The sequence below is a fragment of the Erpetoichthys calabaricus genome, chromosome 7 (assembly GCF_900747795.2).
Source record: "Erpetoichthys calabaricus chromosome 7, fErpCal1.3, whole genome shotgun sequence".
NCBI lineage: Eukaryota > Metazoa > Chordata > Cladistia > Polypteriformes > Polypteridae > Erpetoichthys > Erpetoichthys calabaricus.
Genome location: NC_041400.2, coordinates 70,636,595 through 70,650,408, shown reverse-complemented (window position 1 = coordinate 70,650,408; position 13,814 = coordinate 70,636,595). Strand labels below are relative to the sequence as shown.

Genomic DNA, 13,814 nt, shown 5'->3' with positions numbered 1-13,814 from the left:
GTATACTTTGCAGGAGATTTGCAAATTGCTGATAACTCAGATCCTTCACTGTTGGATAAGGATTTTGTGTTGCAAGAACAAAACACAAGAAAATATTATCCCTAAGTGTGAACGAAAGAGAGATCACAACTTTACCAATTCAGTCACTCTTTTCATGATTTTTTTCTAGATTTCTGTTTTTCTCCCATGCCAAGCAAGCTCATTTTTATAGACTGTATAAGACACACATTTCTTACCAGATGTGAAGTTGACATGACTCCACATTAAGTGTCTATTGTTTAATTCGCCATTGTATTTACATCCTTTATCTGTGCCATATCTCAAAAAGGCAATTAATGTTACTCTTTATTAATAAAGTACACAATATGCAAGAAAACTGATTGATTACAAAATTCACTGGCAACCATTTTTATCACAGATTATTATTGAGGACAATGATTTGAATAGTATACTGAATAGTTTGATGCAATTGTAGTGACACAGATGTCATATAAACTATACACACAGTAGTGTTGTGTGGTATACCAGTACTGAAAAGTACAGAAATACAAACATTTTTAAATGGTTTTTTACCAGCATTAACATAAATTTTGGTAATGAAAGTAAATGGTCGCTTACAGGAACCTCACTCTGTTGTATATCAGCATAAATGGAACTTGAAGAGAACTGCCAAGATCAAACCTACCACACTCTTCGATATAATATGCAAACATAGTACGCAATTCTCATTGGGCTTGATACCCCCACAAAAATTAATATTTGTGTATTAGTGCTCTAGACACTCTGAAGAGAAAAAAACATTGGAACAAGGTGGCAAGTGTGTGGGTGGGTGGGTGTGTGTGTGTGTGTGTGTGCACAGCTAGGAGCTGCTAGTAACAGGGATTGTCTGTTATCTGCTTCAGTATCACTTTGGTTCCGGTACTGAGGTGTGAAAGCTGGTGTCAGTACCAAAGTCAAAATTTTAGAATCCATCCAGGCTTGTAAATGTCTTCTTCAGTAATAAATATTAGATTGTTTAAACTGTCAAGGTGACTTCCCATACTATGATTAGTGTGTCATCAGAAAAAGAAAAAAAATCCTGCAGAGGAGGATAAACTATGGAAAAAAAGACTCACATGGGTAAAATAGGCATGTTTGAACCAGGTAGAGTTATGTTTGGGAAGACATCACCAATGGTCTGCTAACAAAATTAGTGTATCTGCAGAGGCTGAATGATAAGGGCTTTGCTGAGAATGTGGTAATACTAAAAACATTTTCAGCATAAACTCTATAAAGCAGTAAGACTCTGTTTTAACATCATCAATGAGAAACCTAAAGAAATATGATTCAGAGATAACACAATGCACTGTGAATTTGGGGCTACAATAGATGGGGCATTATGCATATGATTTGTGAATGGCATTCATAATGAGTCTTCAACAATAGTTGTTATAAAAATAAATCTTCCCTTTGCATAAATGTTCAAGATTATTTTGAGTATGATACCGGTAACTGCTGAGAAAAGGTTCTATGGCCTAAAAAAAAAAAAAAAAAAAAAAAAAAAAAAAAAAAAAAAAAACTTACTAAGACCTAACTAAAAATACAGATAGTTTCTACATATACTTGTATATTGTATTTTTATATACTCTCTCTTTCGGCCATTAAAACATAAAAAGAACTAGCTTCTTCCTTTCCAGTCTTCCCATTTCCCTGAACTCAATCAGGTTGAACCGGACAGCACCCTAGGTAAAATTTTTAAAGGAGTAGGCTACCTGTTACACACAGTTCAAATACAAAAAAAAAAGTCTGGTTTCCTTGTGCATGCAGGCTTTGCGTTTTATGTTTAAATGTATTTGCAACTTTCACTAATTTTTATTAATTCTGCAAAATGGTTCTCAAAATACATATTGGAGGAAGAAATTAATTTGTTATACCAGATATTGCTTACTATAACTGCTGAATAAAACTCAGCAGTTGTAGAGACATGACTTATTTGTAAGAATGGTATACAAGTTAAACATCATTTATCCAAACAAAGATGAAGGTAAAATGTCAGATGACACAAAGGTGTCACATTTGTGGAAAAAAGACATATTAAAAGAGCAGGAAGAAAAACACAGGTACATAAAATGAAGGACATTAACAAAAAACACTCAAAATATATGGAGGGGGAAGAGCTTGATTTACCAAGATATAAACTAACTAGGTTGAAAAGAAATGTTCAGAAACTTAAGTTTCAAGTTAATATTAATGAACTAGAAAATGATACCGGTCCCAGTGTCCATCATTTGAGAAGAACATTTTCAAGCAGTTTTTTCCCGCCCAACAAGCTTCTAGAGCAGGGGTCGGCAACCTGCATGTGGCTCTTTGACTTCCCAAAACGATAAGACACATTCACATTTTCATGTCTTAACATATTATTTGATAATACTTTTGTAAAGAATTTAAGGGTTAATATTTTTCATTTAGATTTTTTTTTTTTTTTTTTAAATATACAGTATGTGAATCAGGCGGTCCATCACGCATCTCTGTTGCGTTTAACCTCTTAACTGCACAATCTGCATCTTCCTCAAAGTCATTCTGTTCTACAAGATTACGTCTTCGGTCAAATCATATGCTCCCCAGAGTTTTCTTCAGTACCCGAGAGTGGATGCACGCTTCAACATTTATTGGGATTCTCAACTCTTTCATATACTTTATGTGGTTAATCGTCACTATGCCTTCCCAGGTCTTCCTAAACATTATTAAATTTTCTTCTGTTTATAGATTATATCCAGCGGAGTTCGGAGTGGAGAGTGAAGGTCAGATGACTGCAGAGCCGAATGAACTTTACTCAGAACTTGAAAAGTTGTTCAGTAACAAAAAATCAAATCTCGAAAGTCACTTAACAGAGCGCAACATTACCCCCCAATTCATTTGGAGAAGAAAGAAAAGAAGGCGGTGACAGAATTAAAGTAAAATATGCAACAATCGGCAAGTTCTGCAGTTTCTCGTTAATTTCCAAAGCATAGGAATCCTTTCACAGATGGAGAATATGTCAAGAAAAAAAAAAGTGTTTTTTAAAACTCCTCTATTCTTAACTTCAAAAGTAAAGGATATTAGTAAAACGTTTTAAGACACTCCACTATCCCCAATATGCTGTTCACGACAGAATCATTAAGATGGATAAGAATGTGACAGATCAACAGATTAATGATATAAAAATCGGCATATGTATTTTCTTTGACATGTGACGAGTCGGAGCATGAAGGGAATCGCACAATTTGGCCTTCTGGGAAGGTAGGTTTCCATGTAAAGGTCTCCATGAAAAATTACTGATATCTCTTAAAGGACAAACTTGAGTTTAAGATAGCTCTGCAGCAATTTTGGAATATTCGACTGATAGATACTAATTTATTGATGTCAATTTCCCTATCGCTACAGATGGAGCACCGAGTAATGAGGGGTAAAAACAAAGGGTTTCTTACCTTTTTCAAACAAAATTACTTCTTTTGTTTGCAGAAGACTTGTAAATCCGTTTCTTTTCGAAACGTTAAAAAAAAACAAATGGAAAAACTACTTTAAGTATCATTGACAGAAAGTTCTTTCCAGCAACTATCACAAAAATGCATGGTTCATTTACTGGTTGCTTCAAAGATTTCAGAGATGAAAAGTCCCAGAACTTTCCAACTGTCAAAAGAAGGACCAATTAATTTTTAAAATGTGGAATAGCATTCCACAGCATTATTGTCAACTCAAAGTAGTGTTTCAAAATAGTGTTTGATGATTTTTGGGTCCACTTATTCTGGTGAGCAGACGTTCTCCAACATGAATGATGTCAAATGCAAGCTAAGAAGTCAGCTTAATGATGTAAGCTTGGAATCACGTTTACAATGGAAGACTTCCAACTACTCACTAAACATGAAACAATTCTGTGGATAAGCAGTGTCAGAAGTCTTATGAAATTGTTTTTCTTAATTGTGTGTAACTACTTGAAGTTTTTTGTGTTAAACGCATATATACCCATATTGCATTAAAAAAAAAAAAAAAATGTATCTCAAACCCCATTCTCTACCCATTGCGGCTCTTTGCAAATCTTGGGTCAAGCATTTAGGATAAAATGGCTCTTTGCTTTAAAAAGGTTGCTCGCCCCCTGTTCTAGAGGCAGCTAAGGTAAAGCTAAAGAATTAAACAGGCAAGATCAGGCCTGTATTAGGACAATTTATAAGTGATTGACATGTGCCAGAGCCCTGGTCAATAACGGAGTGTATTGCAATTACAGCCCGAGTACTGGAAGATGAGACATTCATGCTGTGTGACATCAAGGCCAAAGTTTTTCAAAACTTTAAATTGATTCTCTTAAGGGTTGGACTGGTACAGGTCTTCCTCCAGCAGCCTATTTCTGGTTTGTGTTTGATGATGCCAAGATTGAGTCCAGCCCCTCATAATCCCACATCAGATGAATGGATTCATAAAATGTATGAATATGTTAAAAGTCCAAAATGTTTTGCTGAACATTGATGGTTTTGATTATCGACAAAATTCATCTGTGATGTGTTGTATCCCCAGCAAACACAAGTTAGCCTGTAGTTGTATGGCACATTAATACCCAAAGTTTATGTCATATCTTGAGCTTTTATAATCCATATTACTAACCGAGAATGATAAACCGGAAGGCACGGACGCAGGTACACGGCGATGGACCCAGGAGACAGTGCGCAGGCGCCTACAGCGCGCGTCTCATAAGCCGCAAGCGAAGTCTGATCCACCGCGGATGAAGGAGTCACGGCTCAAAAACGAAAGAGCTCAACTAACGTAAATAAGACATGAAGCAACAACGTGCCCATAGCTAACGACACAGCCACACAGAAAAGAGGATTCTGCACTGCACCCCAGAGTCAAACGGAAGACACTACGGAGTCTGCAAAGGTCCACAAAGATAGTACGGAAGGCGCGAGAAAGTACGAAAGGCGCAAGCGCCCACAACTAGCTTCTGAACTAAACGTCCACACTACACAGCATGGTCCAGGTAATAAGAATAAACGAACTCTCCGTATTAAAAGTACGGCATTCTCACACGTCCAAACCATATAGCATATGTGAATCACATTACAGTGATGCATTATTAACAGTACAACCACAGAAAACGCTCCATATTAACAGTAAGTGCAATTATCCATATTACTAACGGTAGACAACGGATAACTAATGGAGTCACGGTCACGGCTCCAAAACGATCCAGCTCAACTAACGGAGCTACAAAAACGAGCCCCCATGGATAAAAAAAATAAACGTAGGCGCCTACAACGCGCGTCTGAAACCGCGGAAGCAAAACTGTCTCGGCTCCAAAACCAAACAGCTCAACTAACAGACCTACAAAACCGCATGGACAAATACAATGAAAATAGACGCCTACAACGTGCATCTGAAACTGCGGAAGTAAAGCAGGCACGGGTTCAAAACTAAAGACCACAACTGACGGAGATACAAAAACGAGCCCGCCTGGATAAAATCAATAAACGCAGGCGCCTACAACGTGCGTCTGAACGTTAATGAATAATAATATTCCACTTGGAGGAAGAGTACTGTTATTAGGAGGAGATTTTCGACAATGCTTAGCTATTGTTCCACATGCCATGCGTTCAGTCCAGTTTGAAATACGCAGACAATTGGCATTACTTTGAGACAATACATTTGGTACAAAACATGCGATGTCCAGATCATATGGACTTCACCCAGATATTATTCAGATCCCTCAAGTCTTTATCTGCAACGACTTAGTGACGGAGGTGTTTGGAACAGCAATCACATTAGACCAGATACCACTATTAACACAACGGGCTATATTATGTCCAAAGAATATTGACGTTGATCGCATAAATAACCAGGTCATTGCGTTACTTCCTGGAGAAAGCTGCCTCTTTCTAAGTACTGACAATGTTGATTCTGAAGACGAGAATGAGCATCTTAATTTCCCCTTAGAATATTTAAACACTATTAACCCAGCCGGATTACCACAACACAATCTTAACCTTAAAATCAGGACAATAGTCATGCTATTAACACTAGAATTACCAGAGCCTACGAAAAAACTCGTATATCCGGCCCACCTTAAATCGCTTCTTAAATCCGTTCACGCCTCTCCGCCAGCATCCTTTGTCCTCTAAATGTGCTGATAAAAGACAAGCTGCCAGCAGCCGGCTATTCCATCCCCCCACCGACTTAGAACGTGAGCGAAGTTTTCCCAGCTCACGCCTTGATTGATTATGTGGGAGTGAAGTGGAGTTTTACAGTGGAAATAAGAGATCATTATTCTAAAGTAATCTGTGTAAACACATTGTTAAAACAGAAACTTTTTCATATTTTAGTAATAAATGTTACAAAATGTAGTAGGCATAAACTATAGAATATATAAAGCCCGAGTTCCAAAGATCAAATAAACACTTTCACAAAAGCTTCAAGAATCACTCAACAGCTTCTGTGGCGTATCGCGCTAAGATTTGCCTCTTAGCACAGAGCAGCTTTTCCTTGCCTCACAGTCCTGAGTTCGATTCCCCGCTGGGGATGAAATGTTGCTTTTTTTTTCTTTTCTTTTAAACCTCAAACAGACATAAAATTTATACATTGGTATGCACTGTCAGTTAATGAGATCGTTATATTTTCATGTGGGATGCTCCTTTTCAAATATTTTTTTAACAATTGAGACTGCAATTAACAGGAACAACTGTCCTTATAACTTATTTTTAAGATCCATAACACACAGACAGACAGAGCACTGCGTAATAGAGAGACAGACAGGCAGAGAAGTCACTAGATATATAAATAAACAGGGAAGCCACGTGTACTGAAAGAAAAAAAGAACAACATGTGCGTTGTCCCGGCTGCACTGAATAAGCGCAGGGGCTCTAACATCACCCCTCCCCCGATCTTACTTAGAGAGTCAGGGACAACGCACATGTTCTTTTTTTCTTTCAGTACACGTGGCTTCCCTGTTTATTTATATATCTAGTGACTTCTCTGCCTGTCTGTCTCTCTAATACGCAGTGCTCCGTCTGTCTGTGTGTTATGGATCTTAAAAATAAGTTATAAGGACAGTTGTTCCTGTTAATTGCAGTCTCAATTGTTAAAAAAATATCTGAAAAGGAGCATCCCACATGAAAATATAACGATCTCAGTAACTGACAGTGCATACCAATGTATAAATTTTATGTCCGTTTGAGGTTTAAAAGAAAAGAAAAAAAAAGCAACACTTCATCCCCAGCGGGGAATCGAACTCAGGTCTGTGAGGCAAGGAAAAGCTGCTCTGCGCTAAGAGGCAAATCTTAACGCGCTACGCCACAGCAGCTGTTGAGTGATTCTTGAAGCTTTTGTGAAAGTGTTTATTTGATCTTTGGAACTCGGGCTTTATATATTCAATTATAGTTTATGCCTACTACATTTTGTAACATTTATTACTAAAATATGAAAAAGTTTCTGTTTTAACAATGTGTTTACACAGATTACTTTAGAATAATGATCTCTTATTTCCACTGTAAAACTCCACTTCACTCCCACATAATCAATCAAGGCGTGAGCTGGGAAAACTTCGCTCACGTTCTAAGTCGGTGGGGGGATGGAATAGCCGGCTGCTGGCAGCTTGTCTTTTATCAGCACATTTAGAGGACAAAGGATGCTGGCGGAGAGGTGTGAACGGATTTAAGAAGCGATTTAAGGTGGGCCGGATATACGAGTTTTTTCGTAGGCTCTGGTAATTCTAGTGTTAAGAAACCTTAATACTAAACAAGGTTTATGCAACGGTACACGTTTAGTCATCAACACCATGACAGACAATGTTATTGAAGCAAAAGTACTTACAGGATCACATTCTAACAATACTGTTTTGATTCCTAGAGTTGACCTTCCAAGTTCTGATCTGGAATTACCTTTTACACTTAAACGACGCCAATTTCCCATTGAACCTGCATTTGCCATGACAATCAACAAATCCCAAGGACAAACCATGGACAGAGTTGGCATATACCTCCCTGAGCCTGTATTTGGACATGGACAACTTTATGTAGCCTTCTCAAGAGTTCGGCATTCATCTGACATTAAAATTAAAGTTATAGATACTCCATACCAAGGAAAACTCATTCAAGGACAACACACCATCTTTACTACAAATGTTGTGTATAAAGAAATATTCCAATAAATCTTTCTAATGTGCCATGCTATGGGTTCTTTACTTCCTTTGTTCGTCATCTACACCTTTACACTCCAATATATCTCATACATACATCAATATATTTCGGGTTACCCAACACCAGGGGTTGGCGAGCGAAGCGAGCAGGGGGCGGAGCCCCCTAGTTTCAACCTGTTTTATGAGAGTTTAAAAATTATGTTGAAAACCAACTTTGAAGGTGACAAGCCTTACTTTTGCTGTCTGCGAAATGGGAAATCCAGTCAATGCTCAGTGTTTGCTAGAAGGAAAGCAGTAGCAAGTATCTTCATTGCAGCAATTAATGCTTGTTTGGCATTTAACCATCACCAGTCCCAGACAAAAACCCACAAATAAACAAAGAGAACATGCTATGTCTCCCTACTGCCAAAAGTATGATATTGTTTGTGTCAGACCCGAGGTGGTTGCAGCAACCAACAGCGCAAACCATATAACCTCTTTACAAATTTAGTTATTTACAATTGGCAACTCCTTTTTTAAATTGATAAAAACATTCACATGCAAGGTACATCAATTGACATAAAGACAATCAACAAAATTTAATAACAGGATTTAAAGAGGAGGTAGTAATGACATTTCAATCTCCTACCTAGAGGACAGAATATGGAATACCACAATTTAAATTTCACTCTAGAACAGCTCTTTAAAAATTTTAATTTTATATAACCATATCATATGAAAAAAAGAAAGAAAAAAAGCTAAGCTTTCAATCAATGCTACATAGAGCTGCTTTTAGTAAATATTAACAGGGTTTTTATTTATTTTCTTAAAACAGTTTTATATTTAGGGGCTGTTACTAATTTAATAAATGAAAATGTCTTACGCTCCACTCTGCTGTGAAGAAGTCTGCATCTGAGAGGTATTCAGTGGCACGGACAACATCATCAATTTCAGAGTAGAAATCCAAGTAGTTCTGATGAAGGTACAGGCTAAATAGCTCTCCAGAGAGGCATGTTTTATCTAAAATCATCTGTTAAATAATTTAGAAACAAACTTCCTTTTATTATATTTTTTAATACACACACACACACACACACACATTAAAAGGCCCTTACTCTTTAAAAGGACAAAATTGTGAGGGGATGCAGCAAGATAAGAGGAAGTTCAACACAAATTTCCAGCTTGAGGTTACAAAACATTTTTTTTTTATATAAATGAAAAGTTCAAGTGGCAATGCTAACCTCTGGGTCCAGCAGTAGTCTGCTTCTCTCGTGCTCCGATAAGTGATTAGGCAGCTGGGGCAAGTCTGAATCAGTATGAGGCTCACCTGTAGTTAAAACACTATTGTCATTACTGACTTGACTTAGGGGTTACTAAAAAATATAATAAAAATATACAAAAAAAAAAAAAATCAATAAAAAAATATTACTACAATTAAAAAAGCTACAAAAAAATTGTAAAGTAATACACAAATCAATGAATAAATCTACAATAACGAAAGAGAAATCCATTTTATGGTGTTTAGTGCAGGGCATGGAGAAATATAATCCACATACCTCAGTTCAATTAATCCCCTCACTATTGAAACATTATTTTTCAGCAAACAGAAAAATTTACATATATGCAACTTTTTTGTTTATAAAAGGTTAAAATGTAGAGGAATTCTTTGGTCAGATTTTTTTAAGGCAGATACTGATCACCTATTTCATGTATCTGAAACGATTGATTCTGATATTGTTTCAGACTTTTATTTAATCCCTTTAAAAATCATTTTACGCTAAGCTTTTACATAAATATTTATCGATAATATACTGCATAAAAAATAGATTTTCATAACTACAAACTGCCGTACTGTAATTTCTTCTGTAATGTTAAAAAAAAAAAAAAAAAAAAGTGTTTTTCACCATATTTAACAGTAGTACTAGGGTGTTGTACCGTGTTAGCCATTATGAATGTAGAGAAAAGCCAAGCAAAATGACACCTTTTATTGGCTAACTAGAAAGATTACAATATGCAAGCTTTCGAGGCAACTCAGGCCCCTTGAAAGCTTGCATATTGTAATCTTTCTAGTTAGCCAATAAAAGGTGTCATTTTGCTTGGCTTTTCTCTACAACCATATTTAACAAAAAAAAAAAAATAACTTCTCACACACTGACTCAGTTAATTGACACTAGCTGTTAAACAATGCTTACATTTAAATAATCATACACAATCATTTTCTAAATTTTGAGGTATACAAATAATAAACAGTATAAATCCTTAAAAATACACAAATCTATCAAATGTTCATAAGATGTTTATCACAATCATACAAGGTTAACATATTAACAATTTTACAAGTAAAACAGATAATTTTTGCTTTTAAGCTGCAATTTCAATGTGAGCTACTATACCAAACACAAACTCACTTGCCATACAAGAGAAGCAGTGTCAGTTCTAGTTAAAAGGACAAAACAAAAAGGTCTGCATTACATTAAAGTAGCTTTTATTGCCATTTTTCTAACTGCACAGGATGACTCCTTTGATTACTTTTTTCAGTTTATTACTCCATTTTCATTACTGTCAATGCGTATATTCAATTCTTCCCTCTCTCTAGGCAAGTCTGGCTTGTTGGTCTCTGCTTACAGGAAATTTGAAGGGGAGGGGGGTGTGGTGGGACACAACACTTTTCCCAACTTCCAGGTAACACTGAAAAAACTGCAAATACATCTGAAAATCATTCTCTACGACTTCAAACTTGTCCTTTATTTCACACACTGCTATAAGCTGCTACATTCATTGTCTGCCTGCAACTAGAGAATCAGAGATGAGATGCTGCTAAGTGGAAGGCAGCTACCATAAAAAGACTTAAACCTCAGAAGCAAAGACCAGGATGTTGGCTAAACTACTGCCTGCTACGAAAAATGTCTCAAAAACAATGCTTACATTACATTCTGGTCATTCTGCAGAGCACCTCTGGAAGGCTAATTCCAGTAACAACCAGTAGACGTTAAAACCTACAAGATTATCTAACATTTAATGTTTATAGGTGTAATATACTTTATCCTGCCGCTTTATTTAGAACATAATCTGTATACTTTTGAGTGTTGACTACTGCATTGAAAATACTTTAGTCCCAGTAACAGGAAAAAAAAAAAAATCTCTTTGTGCATTGTTATCGGATTCAGCGGGTTGGACAATGGATGGATGGATGAACAAACTTCCAGTAACTGGATGCAGTGATGGGTAGAATTATGCCAAAGGTCACTATATACAGTGGCATGCAAAAGTGTGGGGACTGTTGCTTTAAATGTCTGTTACTGTGAATAGTTAAGTAAGCAGAAGATGAACTGATCACCAAAAGGCATAAAAGTTAAAGATGACACATTTCTTTTCAGCATTTTATGCAAGATTAGTGTATTGTTTTTGTTTTGAATAATTGTACAGTGAAACAAGGAGCACCATACAATAATTTGGGTACCACCAGGATATTTGAGGTGTCACACCTTAATTAGCTTGTTAGGGCTATGGCTTGTTCAAATTCATTAGGAAACACCAGGGGCCTCATATATAAACGGTGCATACACACAAAAATGTTGCGTACTCCCGTTTCCATGATCAAATCGCGATGTATAAAACCTAAACTTGGCGTAAAGCCATGCATATTTTCACGCTAGCTCAAACCCTGCCGTACGCAAGTTCTCCGCTCAGATTTGCAAACTGGCGGCACCCTGCGTCAAAGCAGTGCTTTTGTTCAAGTGTGGTTTTCCTTTCTTTTTTAGATGCACATCACTGACGCGGCTTTATAAATACACTTAAAATTAACTGCATATTGTTTAAGGCATCGGATTGTAATTACCCTGTAACAATATAATGGTCAACAGAATGGCCAAACTATTACAAATACCATAGCTGCTTTAGCATTGTTCCTCTCAATTCCACTATAGCTGAGTGTGGAATCACAGCTCTAACAGCAGCTGATTGGAAAGAGAATTATCAGTATACAGTATCAATCACACGCTGCCTCAGCCATGCACACCGTCTACTGAACTGCTCTCATATGGCAAACGTTTCAGAGCCTTTCCTGTAGGGACATCGTGGTTCAGAAGCAGTTTCATCCCAAGAACTATAAAACACACTCAATCAATCAGTCCATCAAGTGCTCCTTACAGAACTGTTTGTACTTAGTACAATTACCTCACTGTAAACTTGTGAGTTATTATACTGCACAACCTGAGCTACTTTATAAAGCGCATATTTACATATGATGACGATATCATTTTAAGATGAAATGCAGCAAAATATGTTTATTACATTATACAGATAAAATGTTAACATCATTTAAATAATCTAGATTGTTAATAAACATGTGAGGACACGGTGTTACAGCGCTAGCTAGTTCAGGGATTGTTCCTGCCTCGCGCTGTATTCTTGCTGGGGCTGGCGCGACACTGGAAGGACAAATGGATAGAATAATTTAACATGTACTACGAAGATAGTTCAATGTTCCTTAAAAGTTTTGAAGCCCGTTTAAGAAGCACGTAGTGATTCTCACACATACAGCACATAGAACACATACAATACAAAGCATGTAACATGCTACTTTAGTTACGATGGTATTTGAGAAACTAGTAAATTATACGATTTAAAAATTAACTTTATGATGTTCTACTTTAATGACAAAATAAACTACATGATTAAAGGTCAATTAAGATTAAAGTTGACATTTCAAGCTTTTTTCTCTCACTGTGTCCCTATTTTTTTTTTTTCTTTTCTCTGTACCCCAAATAAGCTTTCATATGACACTCAGATGGTGGGCCACGACTCGCCTTTTCACGGCAACTTTGATATCTGACAACTTATTTTTTATTTCGGGCACTGTGCGACTTTGTGAAATTGAGCTTTCGAGTTTCTCTGACACTCTGTCACTCGATCAACTTCCTTTTGTTGTTTATACCACTGTTTAAACCAACAAATAGTACGTTTTTCCTTGCCTCCACTTGGTATTCACTGAAATTGTTCTATTCTCCCTGTGCTTTAGCCATTGCCTTTTCACAGAACGCTGCGCTGAAGAGCTATTTATATTGATTTGCATATTCAAAGAGGTGTAATTCTGGGAGGAGTTGGGGTGGGGCAGCAGGCGTGTGCACGTGCGTTACTATTCACGCTGACCAGGATTTATGGAGCGGAAGAACGTGGAAATTGGCAAATGCACAGATTTATGCATCTGGATTTTTTCGTGCTTACGCACATTTCTGCTTTTGTCCTTACGCCATGTTTTAGTGTGAATTCTATGCACGGTGTTATACAAGCATGAGGCCCCAGGTGATGCAGATTACAAAGCTGTATAAATTCTCTGACTCCTCAAAACTTTGTCCCAACAATCAGCAGCCATGGGCTCCTCTGAGCAGCTGCCTAGCACACTGAAAAATAATTGATGCTCACAAAGCAGAAGAAAGGTACAAGAAGATAGCAAAGCACTTTCAGGTAGCTGTTTCCTCAGTTCGTAATGTTATTAAGAAATGGCAGTTAACAACAATCGTGGAGGTCAATTTGAGATCTGGAAGACCAAGAAATCTTTCTGTAAGAATTATATGTTGGATTACTAGAAAGGCAAATAAAACCCCCCATTTCACTGCAAAAGACAAAAGACCTTCATGAAGATTTAGCAGAGTCTGTAATGGTGGTGCACTGTTCTGTTGTGCAGCAACACCTGAAC

At 37.0% G+C, this 13,814-nt stretch overlaps 1 protein-coding gene across 2 annotated transcripts in view; it reads right to left on the bottom strand.

The window, feature by feature from the left end:
- rad17 (RAD17 checkpoint clamp loader component) overlaps positions 1-13,814 on the bottom strand; it is a 139,931-nt gene that overhangs the window by 68,668 nt on the left and 57,449 nt on the right. For both annotated transcript variants that reach the window (XM_051930084.1, XM_051930083.1), the window contains exons 12-13: positions 9,358-9,443; positions 9,000-9,146 (exon numbers count right to left, since the gene is read on the bottom strand). In XM_051930084.1, coding sequence (XP_051786044.1) covers positions 9,000-9,146; positions 9,358-9,443 — 233 coding nt within the window. The remainder of the gene's footprint in view (positions 1-8,999; positions 9,147-9,357; positions 9,444-13,814) is intronic.